The 21,068-nt window shown below is 36.9% G+C and overlaps 2 protein-coding genes and 1 long non-coding RNA gene across 7 annotated transcripts in view; 1 reads left to right on the top strand and 2 right to left on the bottom strand.

The window, feature by feature from the left end:
* TMEM232 (transmembrane protein 232) overlaps positions 1 to 2,141 on the bottom strand; it is a 139,526-nt gene extending 137,385 nt beyond the window's left edge. For 2 of the 5 annotated variants that reach the window (XM_034432743.3, XM_034432739.2), the window contains exon 1: positions 1,507 to 1,988. The gene's annotated coding sequence lies outside the window, so the exon portion shown is untranslated. Of the gene's footprint in view, positions 1 to 1,506 lie in introns of all 5 variants that reach the window. The other 3 variants (XM_087885945.1, XM_087885943.1, XM_087885944.1) reach the window with 3 other exon arrangements.
* Positions 2,142 to 3,440: 1,299 nt separating this feature from the next.
* Positions 3,441 to 19,180, top strand: SLC25A46 (solute carrier family 25 member 46). The gene is made up of 8 exons (XM_060690599.2): positions 3,441 to 3,802; positions 4,323 to 4,365; positions 7,852 to 7,909; positions 9,945 to 10,022; positions 10,749 to 10,849; positions 12,989 to 13,045; positions 14,441 to 14,498; positions 16,605 to 19,180. The coding sequence occupies exons 1-8, from the start codon at positions 3,565 to 3,567 to the stop codon at positions 17,181 to 17,183; spliced, it is 1,212 nt and encodes a 403-aa protein (XP_060546582.1). The 5' UTR covers positions 3,441 to 3,564; the 3' UTR covers positions 17,184 to 19,180.
* The window catches only part of LOC148115102 (uncharacterized), a 40,168-nt gene continuing 32,152 nt past the window's right edge, over positions 13,053 to 21,068 (bottom strand). The window contains exons 3-4 of the long non-coding RNA XR_015732167.1: positions 16,277 to 16,323; positions 13,053 to 13,533 (exon numbers count right to left, since the gene is read on the bottom strand). This is a non-coding gene — a long non-coding RNA (uncharacterized LOC148115102). The remainder of the gene's footprint in view (positions 13,534 to 16,276; positions 16,324 to 21,068) is intronic.

Raw genomic sequence — 21,068 nt, forward strand, 5'->3', positions numbered from 1 at the left:
TTATGATACTCGAAATATTTAAATGGCTATACACTGGTTCACATAAATGAAAATGTTAAGAAAGTATTTTTATCCCAGTTAACTGAAATTGCTGCATTATTTAAAATATCTCAATCTTAAACTGAATTGAACTTAATCACACTGCCACTTTTTTCTAGAATGAGAAATTTTGCTACTCACGCCCCAGCTTGTTCTCTCCCTCCCTCCCTCCCTCCCTCTCTCCCTCTCTCTCTCTCTCTCTCTCTCTCTCTCTCTCTCTCTCTCTCTCTCACGCGCACACACACACACACAACATGGTAGTAGGATAAGAAGCACACTGCACTGCCATTGAATCCACCTTTTAGCAAAGGCTTCTAGATTCCTTATGAGATATTTCTTTCCTGAACTCTTGTGCTTTTTGAGGAAGGGACAGAGAAAAGCAATGTATTTTTACTATTCTGTACATCATGTAAAACTGCTTAAAATATTTTTTCATCTTGATGTGAAAAAGACTATGTAGCCTATGTAGAGTGACAATAAATAGCTAGGGCAACAATATTGGCTTTGGATCCACTTGCACTGTTGCAACAGCCACACTGTTGCAAACTGGATCCACTTGCACTGTTGCAACAGCCACACTGTTGCAAAAATGACTAATATTGTCCTTATAGTTAGCAAAAAAATGTTTTGTGTGGCTATAACAAAGACATTTATTCTTTTCTTTTAATAAAACATTATCCTAAAAGCTCAATTAACCAATTCTAGGAGGGGTGGTGGAGATCAATGTCTAGAGACTCATCTAAGGGTGACCATGGCATATGGAAGACTGTGACTTGGAATATAAAAGGAATAAATAGTAAAAAGTGTCAATTAAAAAGATGTGTTGTGCGTATGTGAAATTTAAAAGTCTCCCAACAGGATTTGGGAAGCTCACTGTCTCCTGGTTTCTAGGCCAGCAGCTTAACTACTACAGCAACTGGTCATATAGAAGTCATTTAATAATTTTAAAAACAATTGCATTCTTAAAGTGATATATAACAAATAATTTAAACTACTCCACTTAGGTGTCTCTCAATGAAATCAAACTTTGTCATGTCATCGATCGAATAAGGGCTCTTTGATGTCTGCTTATCCACTGGTTTCAGAAACCCTTTCCGAAGGACAGCTTAGCCCATTTTCTTTCTACTGACTTACAAGCACCCTGTAACATCTCTGTTGGCAAATATACACCAGCGAAGACTTCAACCGCGCTCACAATGATTATGTGATAGCAGAATATACAAACACCGTAGGAAGAGAGCCATGTTAGGCTGTACTGGCAAATAATCAGGAGCCCAGGATGTTTCTGCCTAAACAAATGCCATTTAATAAAAATGCAATATCATTTGTGAATGGGAAAAGGGGCCGATTTAAAACATGCAGAAACAGATAGAAATAACAGACTGTGCTAACTGCCGCCCTCTAGCTGGTCCTCAGAAACTTTTCAGCACAGAACCCCACCCTCACCTAAGCAAGCTCTCGTACTACCTGTTACTCCTACTGTTTTCTCCCCGCAGAATGGAAGTGATTTCTCAGCGCTTTCTTCAGATACAGTTTCCACTACGAGGACGAAGCAGGTCCGAAGAACCCGCTTAACTTTCTCAACCCCTCCACAGTCCACTCCGTGCTGCCCTTCACCTGGGCGGGCGTTAAGTAAGACGTGGAACAGCAGCTCACGATCCAGTGTTAAGGACAGCTCCTAACCGGGTTACTAGGCAACCTGCCGGGATTAAAATCATCCCTTTGGGAAGCTCCCGATTTTGAACCGCGTCCGTGACCGTCTTGTTAAACTTACCCTACTCGGAGGAGGAGGCGCAAAGGACAAGCGCCCAAGACCTCGGCCCCACGCGATCCCTTCGCGGGGTTTTAATGAGTCGTGGCGACCGTTGCCACCGACGCAGCAGGAAGGGACTCCACGGAGTGGGAGAGGAGAAGCTCATCAGTGCCGCTTGAGATCCCGGCTCCCTGGCGGCTATTCCTGCGCCGCGTTTTGTATATGCCGCTGCTGTAAACCGGAGCTATGTGTAGCGGGGATCAATATCGGGATTTTTTAAATGACAAATGTGGTTTGTTTCATTTTTCCCTCCTTTCACTGCGTTTTTTCTGGCCTTTCTTTGCGAACTGAAGGCAATAGACACGGAAGGAGGCGGAGGAGGTCTGTCCTCTGGGAATTTAAGTATTTTAAACAAATGCACCCCAGCCCAATAAATAAAATGAGGGCGGTGAATCCAAAATAAATTCGCCTTTGTGTGTTCAGAAGTACCACTAACCTATTTCTTTCTTCCTCCTGAATAGATGACCAATATTAACTATTTATTCGATTCACAAATGCAATTCTGGTAAACCACTTGGGTGATGCAGCTTACCTAATTTTGTATTTATCTGCTTCTTCCCTGAGCCCCTTTTTTATACTATTTATCTGAAAAGTTCTTGGGAACTCAAACATTTACGCATTCATTTCTCAGCGATGGATGGGGTGCGAGTGTGAGCTTCCTTGAAAATTATAGACAAAAAAGGAGGTCCACCAATGTAGTCAAAATTGCCCAGAAAGTTTATGGGATTTCTATCAAAAATCAGTAGTAGAGGTAATCCTTGATTTACAATTATTCATTTAGTGACCATTTGAAGTTATAACAGCACTGAAAAAAAGTAATTTATGATCATTTTTCATACTTATGACCTTTGCAGCATCATCTTGGTCATGTGATCAAAATTCGAATGTTTAGCAACTGCAATGTCCTGGGATCATATGGTCACTTTTTGTGACCTCTTGACAAGCAAAGTCAGTGAGTAAGCCAGATTCACTTAACAGCCATGTTACTAACTTAAAAACTGTAGTGTTTTAAAAAATCACAAAATTGTTTAGCAAAAGAAATTGTGGGCTCAATTGTGGTTTAAATCGAGGACTACCTGTATTACATATAGCACATATATCATCTACTAGAATACATGATTTACAACATTGTAAGGACTTTTGATTGATAGGAAAATTCCTCATGAATAAAAGTAATAATTCGAAGATAAATTGAAATACCGTCTATTTTAATATCTTCAACCACAAATATTTCAGACAGATCAAGTTTCAATACATTTTTCTCTCCATTTAGAATATAATAGAATATTCTTTATTGGCCAAATGTATTGGACAACCAAGAAATTTGCCTGCAGTGCATAAACTTTCAGTGTACATACAAAGTAATATCATAAAACACCAATAATAGAAAGTAATAGGAAAGATGAGAAGGGTAATAGTAATACAGCCCTACTACATAGGTTAATGTCCTTAGAAATAAGACAGTGGGGTGCAGCAGAGTAAAATCCCCGCCCCAGTCCTAACCAACTACCCTCAACTTCCCGGTAGTCGCCAAGCTCGGACGAACCCTACGTTCCTAGCTAGGCGAAGTCATATCGCTCGGCAAGCTAACGGGGTTTGCTTCCGGTTGACACCCGGAAGTGAAGATTAGAAAGTGGGAGTCGCAGCTCTTGGTTCTTCCCGCTTCTGTCTCTTTGCTTGTTTTCCCCGATCCTGCCTGCTTTCACTGCCCAATGCATCCGCGGCGCCCCGAGGGCTTCGACGGGCTGGGCTATCGGAGCGCCCGAGAGGAGCCCGGAGGCTTCGCGGCCAAGCCGGACCTAGGCCACTGGGTCACTACCCCGCCTGACATTCCTGGCAGCCGCAATCTCCATTGGGGCGAAAAGACGCCGCAGTTTGCCGCAGGCACACCTTTGGTGGCGGCTGGCCTCAACGAGGACCCGTACCTAGGAGGCGCCGGCACCAACTCCGGTGCGTAAAACAAATCGCCGAGTGCGGGAGTGACAAGCGCAGGTTAAGAGCCTGGCCTCCGCCCTTAGGCAGCAGGTGCTCCGGTGCGTCAGGCAGGTCTGCTCTGCAGTGCTCATTGGTTAGGTCCGCTTTAAAAAGCCACCGGCGACGGTGTGCTGCTAACCCATCCTTTGCTTTGGATGCTGTCCAGCACTAGGTCTGCAATCCATGCCTTTAGGTGTGTCTCTTTTTGGAAGCATCTTGTCACTTGAGTGGCATATGCTAGGCACTTCCCCTTCCCCCCCCCCGCCCCCCAAAAAAGTTATACAGTACTTGGAATAATATATATTATTTAAGAGATGTAAGGAAATTAAGTATTTAACTTATTTAGAAACACTCTATATCCTGCAGTTAACAAAGATACCTAATGCGCTAAAATTCTTGGATTTGCTATATAATTCATTGCAGTGAATAGTAAAACTTCTATACTGAAATGTGTTGCTCACGTTCTGGCTTTAATGTATGGTTATCTGTCTTTTAGAGCAAATAAATCGGTTTGCAGGCTTTGGGATTGGCTTAGCAAGGTAAGAAGTTTAATCTTTCATTAGTGGCAATTTTTTAAATGCAAAGAACCTTTTTTTTTTTTTTTCAAAATTCATGCCCACTGTGTAATTCAGAAATTTAATACTACCATTAAACTTTAAAGAAAATGTTAGTTTTGTTTTCATAACTAACACACAGTTATTGATTTAATACTCGATGTTTGTTCAGTTTTTCGATATTTGTTTATTCAGTTTCTCAATCAATGACTCTAAGTGGCTTACAATATCTGAATCTATCTGATATTGCTAACTAACCAACTCTATTCATATTGTTCTTGCCTAGTTTTTGGCTATTAATACTAATGCTTGCAGTAAAGCTACACTAGAAAAAATTACTCATCTGGAAGGAGATTGTGTTTAAAGTCTCAATCTGAACCAACAATTCTTCCAGTTGGTCTCAACCTAGATAGTGAAAATTTGGAATGATAAATTTTCAAAACAGCTGCTTATAACTGAAAGAAGTTCATCTCTTTAGAAATAATCATCTGAGCAAATGGCTGCTTAACTATGACAAATTAGCTCTATCTTGCCAATGTATATGTATCCAATCCTGAAGTCTTATTAACAGTTTGTCAACAAGATCTAAATGGATGAATTGGATGGAGCAAAGGACTTCTGTTAGTTCAGCCCAATATGTAATGTATTTCCAATGTAGGCTGAAGTGAAGAAAGCAAAATTTCTATTATCTGGAAAAATCCAATTTCTTTCCAAAATTTTACATAAGAAGTTCTTTAAGAGTGTTTGTACTTGATGTTGCGCCCCATAAATGTTTTGAAGATTCTGTTTATGTGCCTTTCCCGTGAGCTGGCTTTTGATGTCGTTTTTAAAAAATTAAGACAGGAGTTCTGGATTATTTCCTTATTTTATTTAGATCATATACATTTTTAGCCTTTTACACCTACATCCACGATGAATATAATTTCATGAATTTTTGGTTGCTAAAAGACAATTGAGCACTTTCAATGTGTCATTTCAATGCATTCAGCATTTTGTTCTGAACTAAATGTAAGCTATAGGTCTAAAACTAGTTGTATTTTTTAATGGCCTCATGGTTACCATCAGTCTACTTTGGAAATAAAGGAATTTTAAAATCTTTTTAGATAATTTCCATTCAACATATCTGACGTCTACTGAAACTTTTGATTCATTATTATAGAGCAAATTGGAATAAATCATTCCCCCAAAGTATTGCCTGACTTAAGAACACTATCACATACTGAGATATATGGTATGATACAAGTCCATGAAAAGTAATAATTAGAATGCAGTTGACATAAGTTATTAATGGTTGCTTCTGAATATAAATCAAAATTCTTACTCATGACTAGTATTGCACTCAATACTAGAGCAAAGAAATTAGTAAAGACATCCCAGCAATATTTTGGAAAATTTAGGCTTGTAAATATAGGTAGTCCTCATTTATTGAGTAACCATTCAAAGTTACAATGGTATTGAAAAATGTGACTTACAACAAGGTCTCGCACTTAACAACCAACACAGCATCTCCATAGTTATATGCTCAGGGTTGCTTGGCATCTGGCATGTATTTACAATAGTTTCAGAATTCTAGGCTCATGTGATCATCATTTATGACCTTCCTAGCCATTTTCTGGCCAGCAAAGTCAATGGGAAAAGCCAGTTTTGCTTGAAGACCACATGATTCAACAACTGCAGTAATTCACTTAACAGCCATGGCAAACAAGTTCATAAAATTAGGTGTGACTTACTTATTGACTGCCTTAGCATGAATTTTAGTCTCAATTGTGGTTGAAAATTGAGGACTACCTGTATATCCCAATTTGGATGGATCTTGTTTAAGTAAAACCAGCTGTACAACAAAACCAACAATTTATCATGCTAGAAGCAATTGTTGTAACCATAATTAATAAATATAGCAGTTACTGTTTGCAAAAACAATAGCAAGTGGGGGGGGGAGAGAGGCTGCATTTATCCTATTGCAACCATTTAGTAGACTTATACATTACCTTGCCATGCTCTGCTATCCATAATGGTTTTGCAGATGCTTAAAGTTTATCACTAAGCCTGAAAGCCCAAAGTGCTATCAATCATAAAAAGAAATGTTTACAACATATACGTGGATTTTCCTCAGTACTGTAAGCAGAATTTTGAATAATATAAAAAGTGTATAGATGCAATGTATTTTAATTCTATCTAGGTCCATATAAACTCTTTGTTTCTTGATTGTAATTGGTATAGAAGCTGCTTGAGGGTATGTTCACTAAATGAGATTTTTTTAATGAGTTGATAGGCCCAATTGGCCATGCAAAAAGCAGAATAACTGTCAGATTAATTTCTCATGAGAAAGGACACATACTACTTGTTTCCCTCACTTTCCTAAAACAAAACCACAAATCTAATAGGATGGGCTTTGCCAATTGGCCATTGTGGTGGTTTTTAACTGCTGCTTTTTAAAGGTTCCATAGTAACCATAGGGGAGAATAACCCCTCCCCTTAGAAGTGTGCTGCCTAGCAACTAGTGCCAATAGTGCGGTATGCTTTCCTTTTTAAGTGGCAAGGCATTCTCACACAAGTAGTCGAACCAGCTACACAGTTCTTGCTGCTTACATGTGGCAGGGCTGACTGATGAAGTCTTGGACACGGATCATAACGTACAATAATTCCTGTCTGGCTGTTTAATGTGATCTGCTGATTTGTTTTGGTTTTTTGTGGCTGTGTGTGTATATAGATGGATTTCATAGCTGGCTCATGTAAACCGAATAGAGAACAAGTATTTCACATTTCACTATTTCTAGACGTCAAACTGACAGTTTTGATAGTTTAGTTTTTTAGACAGTTATCAAACCTATGTGTATTCATTTCTATAAATGCTTAATTTTGCTGGGTTTTGTAGGTTTTATTCCCCTGTATGTTTGTATTGCCAGGCTACCTACGTGTTAGAGTAGCCCATCTGTGTCTTTCAGCAGAGATGGACAACTTGGATCCTTTGAAATGTAAAAAAGATTGTGGGAGTTATATCAGAAACACATAGGTTGTCTGCTAGAATGAACTTATTTGGGGGAAGTATTTTGCCTCATCAGAATTCAAAACACCACTTCAAAACAAAACAGCACCCATCTTCTAATCAACAGAGTGGTTACTTGTTTTGGATCTAATAAATAAGTGGGGCTTCTGAAGATATGCTATGCATTCAATGCAGACTGTTACTGAAAGAAACATTCTACTCCCATTATCCCTGTAGAAGCAGAATGACTCATCTTAACAATTTTCCATATTAAAACAAACATTTTATAATTCTCATATATGTAATAGAAGCTGTAGTTCAGTATACAGCATAGATTTTTGCAAAAGGGTAGATGTATGTGTGAAGCTTATTGAGAGTTGTCTATGTGTTATAAAAACTTAATTTCCTAGACATCACAGTTGTACAAATTAGAATGACTAATGTTTAATGAAAGTTGAGCATTTAAAATAATTGTTTCTTCTCAGTTTATTCACAGAAAATGTGCTGGCTCATCCTTGCATTGTTTTGCGTCGGCAATGCCAGGTAAATTCTTTGGGCTATTGTAGGCTATTATTCAACTATTTGTTCTGTGCTTCTGTTGTGGTTATGTAATTAGGACAGAGGTTCCATGCATATTTAGTATTCAATTTTTATAACTTTTTCTGATATTAAAAATGTATTTCTTCCCTTTGGTAAAATAAAAAACAAAGGGTATCAAAGAATTATGAAAGTTTAGCCTGCATACCTGTTTCCCCCAAAATAAGACATTCCCTGATAATAAGCCCAATCGAGCTTTGGAGTGCATGGCAATAAGGCCAAGCGCTTATTTCAGGGTTCAAAAAAATATAAGACAGGATCTTATTTTCAGGGAAACATGGTAATATTCGTACAGCCACATAACTCACATTTCTACATCAAGTATTGTAAATAAATTGTTTTACTGTTCTAACTGAACTACTTAGTAAAATAGAATTGAATTTTCCATTTCAGACAGCTGGAATAACTTTCCCCTAAATTCATCTTTTATATTGTTCCTATTTTATAATTTATTTTGTAATTCAGGTCTAAGATTTTATATATTGATATATATATGCTGAGATACTGCAGCATCCTCCTTTTTTCCCCAAAATTATGAATTTGTTGAAATCTTTATGAGTATAGCCAATCTTAAGGTAAAATACCTAAAGAAATTCATTCAAGCTGTACAAATCTTTTGAACTGAATATCTTGGAGCCTCTGGGAGCACATAAAAACCTCTTCTCTGAATCAATACAGCATTGATAACTTTACAGCTTCATGAGATTGCTTCATAAGCCACTGCCAGTTGTTTCCCTTTGTGATACGTGTATACTTACTTTGTAATATACATATATGGAGACATCTTAGAGCAGCTTCCAAAGCAGCAGCACAAGCAGCACAAGCAAGAACTTCATGGATTTGAAAAAAGAAACTTCATATATGCTCCGTCATGTTCTGAAGCACCGCTTCTGAAAGAGCTGCCCATCCCTAAAAATCCTTCTCCTAATATTTTGAAGATAGGCATTTTAGTATTTGGATCTGAAGCAGGCAAAGCTGCTGTACCTGTTGGTGAAGCTCTAAAGGCGCTTATGCCTTTTGCTGGTTTTACTCATAGCCATAATGGCTCAGAAAAGTCCATATTTTCATTAAGGAAGCAGTGACGTGATCAGGCCCATTTCTGTGTCTTTGATATCTCCTAATTCATCTATGCAGTTTCTTACTATGCAAAACAAGAAAAGATAGATAAAATAAGGTATCCATACCACTTTAGGACTCTTTGGATCCAAAACCTGGAACTTCTAATTTAAATTGCTGGTGGCGCAGCAGACTAAAGCACTGTTATTAACATCAAGCTGTCTGCAATTACTTTAAGTTCAAATCTCACCAGGCTCAAGGTTGACTCAGCCTTCCATCCTTTCTAAGGTAGGTAAAATGAGGACCCAGATTGTGGGGGCAATAAGCTGACTTTGTATAAATATACAAAAGTATGAAGGCTATTGCTTAACGCATTGTAAGCCGCCCTGAGTCTCCGGAGAAGGGTGGCATATAAATCAATTTTTTTTTAAAAAAAAGTGCAACGAAATATAAATGTAGATATGAATGCACCATTTGTTTTGAATGTATTGTCACTAATAATGACATGGCTTTTCCAACAAATTTGCTGATCTGATGAGAGTTTTAACTAATCTTTTGGGGATTTTAATTGAATATTTTAGTCATAATTTTATTGTTTTATTGTTTTATCTTTGTGAGCCGCCCAGAGTCCTTCAGGAGAAGGGCGGCATATAAGTATAAATAAAAGTATAAACTAAACTAAACTAAACTAATAAATGGGATTTGATTAGATTTTCTTTAACATGTAAAAAGTATTCATGCAACATTTATCTAAAGACCCAAAGGATCCAACATCATTAAAGATTTGTAATCATGATTTGTCTACACAAAATAAGCAATAGTGATTTGGCATGTATATGAACCACATCGATACATCTCAAATTATAAATTATATGAATTTAGGACAGCTAATTTTTATACTTGTGTACATACTTTATATTTTCAGGTTAATTATCATGCCAAGAATTATCACCTTACTCCATTTACAATTATCAACATCATGTATAGCATCAATAAAACCCAGGTTAGTATTTACTCTCAATTGGAGATTATTTATAAATTAGCTGAATACCCGTGCTCCGCTACGAAACTATGTGATCGGGCTTGATAAATCGACACTTAGAATTTGAAAATTAATGAGTAGTTACGATCAGCCTGTCCTCTCCCCTTCTCTCCCTCAGGCTAGCCCCACAGAAGCCTCTCATCTCTATCCCCTTCTCTCTTTCAGGCTGGCCCCATAGATCCTCTCCTCTCCCCTTCTCTCCCTCAGGCTGGCCCCATAGATCCTCTCCTCTCCCCTTCTCTCCCTCAGGCTGGCCCCATAGATCCTCTCTATCCCCTTCTCTCCCTCAGGCTGGCCCCATAGATCCTCTCCACTCCCCTTCTCTCCCTCAGGCTGGCCCCATAGATCCTCTCCTCTCCCCTTCTCTCCCTCTAATCCTTTCTTAGTGAGCATCTAGAAACCAAGAGGAACATATGTGGCAAATTTCAAGTTTGTAGACTTTACGGTTCTGGAGATTTTATGATTAATGCGTGAGTGGTTTTCGCTTTTATATATATAGATTTAACTTACAAGTTTTGAAAGAACAAATAACTTTTTATTGTTTTTTTAATTTTATTTTATTTATGCACAGTGACTTTCTCATATTCTGCAATAGTACAAAATGGCAATATGTAAAAAGGTTATTATTTGGTAACATCGGCTTTTTCAATACATCCAATACTGAACAAATTATAACTTAAATTTTAGGGCCCCAGAGCTCTTTGGAAAGGAATGGGGAGTACTTTCATTGTCCAGGGTATAGCCCTTGGAGCAGAAGGCATCATCAGTGAATTCACGCCCTTGCCAAGGTATAATCATTTTCAATGTATTAAATAAAATAATAATTGTTCATGTATATGTGAAAGATTCTTTGTTTGAATTGGTTAAAAAAATAAGCCACTCTAATAATTATTTTATGATGAGACTCAATCAGAGTTGGAAGGGATCTTGGATGTCTTCAAGTCCAACCATTTGCTAAGGAAGGAGACCCTATATCATTTCAGACAAATTACTATCCAATCTCTTAAAAGCCTTCAGTGTTGGAGCACCCACAACTTTTGGAGGTTAGCTCTTCCACTGATTAATTGTTTTCACGGTCAGGAAATTTTTCCTTAGTTCTAGGCTGAATCTCTCCTTGATAAGTTTCCATCTGTTACTTGTCCAGCCTTCAGGTGCGTTGGCGAACAGATTGATCCCCTCTTCTTTGTGGCAGCTCCTTAGATATTGGAACATGCTATCATGTCACCCTTAGTCTTTGTTTTCACTAGACTAGACATATCCAGTTCCAATTCAGTTGAAGCTTATATATTTGAACTTCTACTGACTGGGAAATGTTAAAAAAGCATCTTTAGTTGGACACTACTGTTACATGGCACTATTTCTAGAGACACTTACTTCCTCTCCTTTGCTGAGCCGATCCACTAACGTGTGCCTGTAGGAGGAAGAAGAGAGTTTGGTATTGGCCAAGCATGTTCCAAATGCTTGTGAAGGTAGGCCCACCACATGGATGCAGACTAACCAGAATGACTAATAAAGCTATCTGGATTAGGATCAGCAGCACCAAGCAGGCATGCTCACATTCTTGGATAAACCAGATTTTTGAAGAAATTATTTTAACATCTAATATGAATGTAGTATTGTATCTAAAATACTGTAGTCCTTGATTTACAACAGTTTATTTAGTGACCTTCAAAGTTACAACGGTACTGAAAAAAAGGGACCTATGACCATTTTTCACACTTAAGACAGTTGCAACAGTTGCTTGACAACTGACTCATATTTATGACGGTTGCAGCGTCCCAGGGGCATGTGATCTCCTTTTGAGACTTTCTGACAAGGAAAGTCAATGGGAAAACCAGAGTCACTTAACAACTGTGTTACTAATTTAAGAACTGCAGCTATTCACTTAACAAATATGGTGAGAGAGATTATACAAGATAAATTGTGGTCGTAAGTTGAGGACAATCTGTATTGTCTATTCAGATGTATTGTAAACTAACAATAATAATAATACAGGCTGAAATTATGTTAGTAGGAATTCCAGAAATAAGATAGATTTTGTTACACAAAGTTACCAGTTAATAACCTCTATAAGATATCAATAAATGTACACATTTTCTTATTCTTTGGGGAGTCTGTATTATGCCTATATAATGGATCTCTACATCTATTACCAGTTCTGTATTGTTCTTAACATAAGTGTGTCTTAGTTTTTCTTCCGTTTTAATGTAAGTAATGAGATTGTGGCAAGATCCAATAAGTATTAATAAGTAAAATAAAACATAGCATACACAGGTAATCTTCGACTTACAACCATTCATTTAATGACTGTTCAGAGTTACAACACCACTGCAAACAGTGACTTGCGACCAGTTCTCAGACTTTTGACTTTTGAAACATCCCCACAATCATGTGATCAAATTTTGGGTTCTTCTCAGCTGGCATGTATTTACGATGGTTGCAACGTCCCAATGTCCTGGGATTGCCATTCGCAACCTTCCTAGTGAGCTTCTGACAAGCACAGTCAATGGGGAAAGCCAGATTCACTTAAGCACATGATTCACCTAACGACTTGGGTGACTCGCTTAAGAACCATGGCAAAAAGTTCCTAAAATGGGACAGAACTCAATAACTGCCTTGCTTAGCAATGGAAATTTTGAGCTCAATTGTGGTCGTAAGTTGAGGACTACCTGTAAATATTTGCATTTCACCCAATACCTTTATTTTTATATTACAAGAGCTTTTATGTCCCTCAAACAAAATCCAATGCGATGGTAACACTGCTGTGTGTATAATGTCCCAGTTTATTTAGAATACCATGGAAATGGATACTCCTCCGGTTTACTGTAGATTATTCATGACTCCTTACTGTAAGCATAGCATAAAGTAATGACTTGGTGTATATTCAAATTGCTGCATGAATAAGAGATCTTTTTTAAAAATTTCAGAGAAATTTCATACAAATGGAATCCCAGGCAAATAGGAGGACATCTGACTCTAAAAGCGTATGTATGATTGCCAGTTTTTATTGGTAAAATGCTTGCTATTATCATACTTTCAAATTAATGACCACACGGTCAAAACAAAAGTGAATGGTAAGCATAATAAGACTCACTCTGTTATAGAATAACAACATCAATTTGAGCAGGATTTTCTGGATTTGTTGGAGTACCAAATCCAAAATTCCCAGTTATAGAAAAAATACCATTCTGACTGAAAATTCTGAAAGGTAATCCAACACTGTGAATGGTCCAATTTGTGGAAAACGTTCTTGAGACTTTCAAGTTGTAGTGTTTTTTTAATCCTAAAATCTGTTTTCTTCATTTTATTCTGATGATTCCCTTGATGCACAGACACAAATGCAGCCTAGTTGACAAGCCGAGGATGAATTCTCGTTTCTTTTTTCTTCTTTCCAATTAATGAATTTAAGTAGCATTCAGAAATTGATACAGAATGGGCCAGTTTTGCAGAGATGGCGAAGATTTCAGCATATCTAAAAGATCGTTCACAAGAGACTTATGAATGGGAATGGAAAAAGTGGATAGATTATGTGCAGAACAAATATCAAACTAGGAAGTATCAAATAGTTTTTTATTGAAAGTTTTATATAAAAAATAGAAATATTTGAATTTTATGAAGATGAAAAACTATATGGGGAGTGAGGGGTTCAGGTTTTATAAAAAGGGGATCTTGATGGGATTATATTCTGTGGAAGTCGGGGGGGTTTGGGAGGGTTAGGTTGGGGAGTTTGGGGTGGGTTGGGGGGGAAAAATGGGGTGAAAATGTAATTGTAAAACTTTTACAATAAAAAAAAAAAGAAATTGATACAGAATGGTTTTGAAGAAATACAAAATACGAGTAGTTGTTGATTTGCAACCGTTCATTCACTGGCTGTTCATAATGGACTTCTGATTTTTGACTGTCCCAGCACTCCTAAAGTCAAGTGATCACAATCTGAGTGCTTGGCCATTGGTTGCCATTTAGGACCAGTTGCAACAGCCCATTATCATGTGAGCATCATTTGTGACTTCCCTGCCAGCTTCCCACAAGCAAAGTCAATAGGGGAGCTGGCAGGAAGTAGGAAGATGCAATCATATAAAGTCTTTGCTTTAACAATCCCCCAGTCTTCACTTAATAACAACAACAGGAACTGCTGGAATTGCCATTGCTAAGTGACATGGTCACATGACATCATGCTTTTTATGACCACATCACTTGGTGACAAAAATTCTAGTTCCAATTAACCTTGCAACCTGAGAATTAACTGTATGGCTGTAATAGATTAAATCGTAAAGACTTAAGGTGATTCTTGAGTGGAATGTTTGAAATTAAAATATGTGATTAGATTTTAGTAAATTGGATTTTGATTATCAAAATAGTAACTGTATTTATTCCTCTAGGTTGACTTGTATCATAGCAATGCCTTTTTATTCAGCAAGTTTGATTGAAACTGTGCAAGTAAGTTTTGATTTTATATATATACATATTTGCTTATTCTTTTGTATAATCCTGGGGGAATCGGAATTTGAAGTTCATAGCCTTAGAAGTGAGCTTTTACATTCTGTCTTACACCTATCGCTTCTGAAGGAAAATAGTTAAAATTTCCAAAATTCTTAGATGCATCTCAAGATCAGGTTTCATATATTTGGATTTTTTTAATAGAATAACATTCCTTCTTTTAGAGTCTCATTCAATTACTTTAAATCACTTAATCTCTAATATGGAAAACATTAACTATAATGAATAATAATTTTTTTGCACAAATCAGCAAGTAGTTTCCTTCCTATGCATTGCTTTTCAAAGTGCTTACCACTTGGTGGCAGCCTAGGAACTTCATAATCCATTTTTATCTGCGTTGGAAGCATAATAGTTGCAGATCTGTGCATTCCAGTCCCTATTTATTTATTTGATTTGATTTCTATAGTTGCCCATTTCAGTAAATGACTCTGGGCAGCTTACAATTCAAACACACATTACAATCAAAAATTTAAAAACATTTTAAAGCAATAGAAACGGTAAAAACATTAAAACCAATAGACAATGTTAAAACAACTAATTTACACATAAGAGCAAGATTTCTTGGCCCGTTAACAATATAGCCAGGAGGTAGGGCCCTTGGCTCATATAGTGCCCATGGCTCGGGAGCATAGCCAGGTTTTACAAAAGCTTTACAAAAAGCTAACAGGGCTGGGGCCATTCTAATCTCCAAAGGGAGGATGTTCCATAGGGCAGGGTGCTGCAGAAAAAGCTCACTTTCTAGCTCCCGCCAGCTGACATTCTTTGAACGAAGGGATTTCTGGCGTGTCTATTCTCTGACCTACTTGGATAGGTAAAGATTCTGGAAAAAGGGCAATCCCTCAGGTACCCTTGAATTGCACCATTGTTACCAGAAACATACTGGTAACCAATGCAGCTCACACACAAGTGGTGTTACATGTGCCATATATCTGGCACCAATTACTACCTGCTGCCCCTGCATACTAACCAGTTGAAATTTGTTAATGGTCTTCAAGGACACCCCATGCAAAGCATATTACAATATTCTAATCTGGAGGTTACAAGGGTGTAAATTATTGTAAGCAGGGTCTCCCAGTCCAGGTATGTGTGCAACTGGCACATCAGCCAAATACCCTCCTAGCCACGACTGCCACTTGCTGTTTGAGTGGGAGCTGCATGTCCAGGAGGATCCCCACATTGCACACCAAGTCTATTTTGGGCAATGCCACCCCATCCAGAACCAGAGTTGGAAGATCCTTGTCTCCAGAGGTTCCAAATACCCACAGCTACTCCGTCTTCCAAAGATCTTGAACTGAGATTAAAAAAAACAAAGCTGGCAAATGCTGAGTATGTTTGTTAATAATCTAGAACAATTTTCTCAACCTAAGTAACTTTAAGATGTGTGGACTTCAACTCCCAGAATTCTGGGAGTTGAAGTCCACACATGTTAAAATTGCCAAGGTTAAGAAACACTGTTCTAGAATCTTTCAAACTATGTCTGATCCCCTGTACTACTTTTACAAACTATACCTGATCCCTTTTACTACCATTAGAGGTTCACTATGTTCTGTAAAGTCACCAAGAAATTAAAACTTTGAATACAGAGAAGACCTAATGACATATAATTTGCAGGGCTCAATTATAGAAGATAATATAAGACTAGAGGATAAACCAAGCATTTAATTATGCCTTCCATAATTTCATAAGCTTTTAATAAATTTAAATTGTGGATGTCCAACCTTTTGCCTTGCCTGGGCTGCGCTGAGTGAAGAGGAATTGTCTTGGGCTGCATATAAAATATATAATATAGTTAATGTATATAAATCACACAATAATTTTAAAAGTTTAAAATCTTGTGAGGCCGCATTATAGCTGTCCAGGGTTGCATGCACCCTACGGGCTGTGGGTTGGACATACCTGCTTTAAATCAAAGCCTATTCAACCTGAAATACAGTAAGTTTGAAATCTAATAGGCTCTATAGAAGTTGATTTTTCTGAATAAGTTTAAACTAGTCACAGTAATAATAAATTCTGGGTATTTAGTTGAAATACTATGTTCTCTTACAGAGTGAAATCATTCGTGATAATCCTGGAATTTTGGATTGCCTGAAAGAGGGCATAGGCAGAGCAATGGGCTTTGGAGTTCCCCATAGCAAGCGACTACTCCCTCTATTGGCATTAACCTTCCCAACAGTTCTGCATGGAGTTCTTCATTACATAATCAGTTCAGCAGTACAGAAACTGGTCCTCTTCTTCCTAAAGAAAGAGAATTCTTCAAGCTTCCCATCTGAGAACTCTAATTCTGTACAAAACATGTTGGATGCTTATTTTCCTGAACTTATTGCAAGCTTTGCTGCCAGTCTATGTGCAGATGTTATGCTTTATCCACTGGAGACAGTTTTGCATCGCCTTCATATTCAAGGGACACGCACCATCATTGACAATACAGACCTTGGATATGAAGTTCTCCCCATCAATACACAGTATGAAGGGATGAGAGACTGTATCAATAGTATAAAACGTGAAGAAGGAATGTTAGGGTTTTACAAAGGGTTTGGGGCTGTAATTGTACAGTACACGCTGCATGTAGCTGTATTACAGCTTACAAAAGTTCTTTACTCTACACTGCTTCAGAACATTTCTTAATAACTAGTGGACATGGCCATTTAGTTGGCTACATTTTCAGAAAATAAGTACAGTAGTGAAGTCTGAAAGATTAAATGCCGTATATAATAATGTTTCCTTTGTAAATAAAAACGAAGACAAACATTTCCTTTACACAGGCTATGGTAATAGGAAATTGAAATGTGTAGATCAACACAAGGCTTTTAAAATACTGAAATGTAAATGAAATATTAGAAGGCATTTTATAAATCTCTGCAAAGTATGATTTTCAGAATGATGATAGATAGTAGGTACAATTCCACTGGCAATTTCTGCTGCATAACTATTAGAAATAAACAATAGCTACATAGAAGTAAAGCTGTGTTCTATTTAAAGCCTTGTCTCTTCTTAGAGACATCCGCACTGAACATTGTTAATGTGAAATTAATTTGGCAGTCTTGGAATAAACTGAGAAAACTATGTACTTTTGTCAGTTTTGTTGAAGGACTTTTCACATAATTGCTGTAATGTAAACAGCCTTTTTACACACTGTACTCTTGTTTTACAGTGTACTTCCCCCACCCTGCATTGTGTTGATTAAACAGTATGTGGTACCCCCTCAAAAAAAATCAAAACTGAAAACTGTTCCATTACTTGCCTAAAAGAAAACTGGTTGAAATTGTTCTACTTAATTGCTGAGAAGAATATTTGTTACAGTTGGCACTACTAGAATTGTTCATACAATATTGGAATGCTGCCTCACCACAATATGAACTCAGAAGAATGTCATACGGAGGTGTTAGTTTAGTTTTCTACTCTCCCTAAGACAACATCAAAATACTTTCCAGTGCAGCTTAATTGAGTTCAATTGAAGTAAACACATTCCAAATAAATATAAGTTATATATATAAAACAAGGAATTTTTGTTGATACTGTAACTGTCTCTTAGCACAATATCATAGCTTTTAATTAAAGCCATTATTAATTTGAAATATCCCATTTCAAATGTGAAACGGGCGGGAAATACTTTAAGCTGGAAGCATGGTGGTTTAAACTTTGAACAGTGCTGTTTTAAACTAAGAACAGAAATGTTTCAAACTCAAAACACTTCAAAAATGCGCAAAATAATCCACTTTCCACTTGATAGTTGTTTTACACTAAAATAGCACTTTGAATTCAAACGGGGTTTAATTGGAAATTGTTGCACATCTCTAATTGTTTTCAAATTTTAGTCAGAAGAGAGGTTGCTTTCAGTATTGCTGATATTTTTTCAAGAATTTAATTGAAATTCATCTGAGAAATCTGGCTGAATTTGATGATTTTATATTTCCCAACCACAGCATATATTGTAATTTTAGCTATCTAAATCCTTATGTTTTTTTCATGGAATAGCTGGGTGTAAGAGCAAAATTATTTTACCTATCAGTATAATATGCAACTCTGGACTGCAGTCCATAGTATGTTCCCTTTTAAAATGACATAATTTTTTCAAAAACCTAATACATTAGATGTCTATATGCTTCTGGGTCCAAGCTTGATCTAATGGAAAATGTAGAAAAATGTATTTAATAATGCATAAGTCCTTTGGAAAAGTTTTTGTCCCTTCCAGCAATCAGTGTGTAGTAAAAGTCTAGCTGTGTCTATGAATCTACAAAACAATATTTGAGTTCAAAATTTATGTACAAAATTCAAATTTATGGGATACACCTACTTAAATACACTCATGAATTATAAAGCACATCAAATTACTTTTGAAAAGAAATTGAAATGGAACAAGTTAATCTTACTAATTTTTGTAATTATTAAAGAATTGGTATGAGAATTGAAGACATCAGGCAATTTCTTTTGTATTCAGACTGTTTTGCCAAAATAATTGTTCCAAACAAATGAATTGAGAAGAGGATAATAGTAAGACATTTCAGCTTTTCAATGTATCTCATAGATGTAATTTTTTCACAATGCTTCTGCTAGGTTGAATGCTCAAGTCCTAAAGGAATTGTACACTTTGTAAGCTCTAATAAATATAAAATGTGCTGTGATGAACTTGTGGATCCCTCAGTTTATAAAATACATTTCTCAGAATTCTGGAGAAAATTTAAATAAAAATTGACATAAATTTTGTTAACATATTGGAAAAATATTTGGTTATGTGTGTGAAAAAGTATCACTTTAGTTTAAAATGTATAGCAGGTTAATTTGGAAATAGTGTACACAGATTTTAAAAAATTAAGCTCCTCTGTCAACTTCAGTGTATTACTACTCAAAAAGGTCAGATTTGGGGAGACGTTCATTATTAGTCAAATAATTTTTAAAACATGCTGAAAATAGAAGTATTATCATTTCAAAGGAACTTGTTATTCAACATTTTTATGCAATAAGATATAAAATGTCATCCTTGTTTCTATGACGAAACCTTTAATGCAGTAATATGTTCTAAAGCAATACTGTCACTAAATTTCTTAGAAAATGCTGGCTTCCTTGTTATTGTAATTGTTTCCTGAGGGCATAGGGCAAACAGCTGGAAAAAACAGGAAAAAATATTAAAGTATCTTATGATAGATTTTCATAACTTCACTAGTTTTTTAATATGTCCAAAATATAATTAGTTATTTGTTTTATTATTAATTAGTTATTTCTCAGTTACTCTCAACTGAGAAAATTTGTTCTTTGATCCATCGGCTGGAAGGGGGGGGTTTGGCTATCCTGATATTGTCAGAAACATCACATTTTGAAAGCATCAATAAACTTTCTATCCTTCTTGCAAACCCAGTTCCATACACTGTCAGAGGGAAAATCATTGCCTGCACAATTCTGATCTTTGTAGCTACAAACACAACCCTGCATCTGAGAATCTTTTCCAAGGCTTTCATTATTAAGTGCTAGTCTGTGCAGTGGTGAAATGTAAAATTCGTTACTACCGGTTCTGTGGGCATGGCTTGGGGGGGATGTGACGGTGGGCGTGGCCAACTTTTTTTTTTTTTTTACTTTTAAAATAATTTTTTCTACAACCTCTTTGGCCAAAGAGGTTGTAAAAAAAAATGCTTTTAAAAGCCTCTGACGATCCCAGTTGAGTTGCCTGATCATCAGAGGCTTTTTTTTCTTTTAAAAACATTTTTTCTACAAACTCTTCAGCTGAAGAAAAAATGCTTTTAAAAATCTCTGACAATCCCAGCTGAGCCGCATGAACATCGGAGTCTGTTTTTTTTACTTTTAAAAGCATTTTTTCGGCCAAATGCTTTTAAAAATAAAAAAAAAGCCTCTGATGATTGTGCGGCTCAGCTGGGCATGGGGGGCAGCAGGGATTTTTGCTACTGGTTCTCCAAACCACCTGCCACCATTGCTACCGGATTGGGAGATCCAGTCCAAACCGGCAGCATTTTCACCCCTGAGTCTGTGGCGTATTTATTTATTGCTGGTTTTCTGATTTCAATTATTTCATTGTCAGATTTTGATGCATAATCTTATTTTATATTAATATCATTTTACCTAGAATAATATTAAAACAATTTTAACTTTGGCTCAGCCTTAGGGGTATGAATTTTAGTCCTAAAATGCCTATATTAATTCCACATATAAAAATTGTGTTTATTTGTCTGAGAAACTGCAACTTGCACATGTATCAGAATTTAATTTATTTAAAGAAGGATCAAGCAGGTTCTCCTGAAAGCTCCCAGGAGTGGCTAGGAATGGGTTGATTCATCTGTTTCCTGTTGAGACCGAGCTGTCAATCTCTTTTGAGTCATGCCTCTGTCATTGTCCTGTGTCCCAGTTTTGGCTCGGTCTTAACCTGAAGTGACATTTCAAGTGATTCCTGATCATTGCTAAGACTTTTCATTGGGAGATGGTGAGTGGGGACCTCTTGCTTGCAGCAGCTGCTTGCCGGCTGTGGGAGCTCCGATTGCCATTTTAACGGTCAGAGCGATCTGA

This window comes from Pantherophis guttatus, chromosome 2, assembly GCF_059756535.1.
Source record: "Pantherophis guttatus breed Tessera chromosome 2, ASM5975653v1, whole genome shotgun sequence".
NCBI lineage: Eukaryota > Metazoa > Chordata > Lepidosauria > Squamata > Colubridae > Pantherophis > Pantherophis guttatus.

What these genes read in the sequence shown, in the direction of transcription:
- SLC25A46 (XM_060690599.2), top strand. Translation starts at nt 3,565, where the DNA reads ATGCATCCGCGGCGCCCCGAGGGCTTCGACGGGCTGGGCTATCGGAGC. An exon ending in TTTTGCGTCGGCAATGCCAG is followed by an intron (nt 7,910 to 9,944) that starts GTAAATTCTTTG and finishes TTATATTTTCAG; the next exon opens with GTTAATTATCATGCCAAGAA. An exon ending in GAATTCACGCCCTTGCCAAG is followed by an intron (nt 10,850 to 12,988) that starts GTATAATCATTT and finishes TAAAAATTTCAG; the next exon opens with AGAAATTTCATACAAATGGA.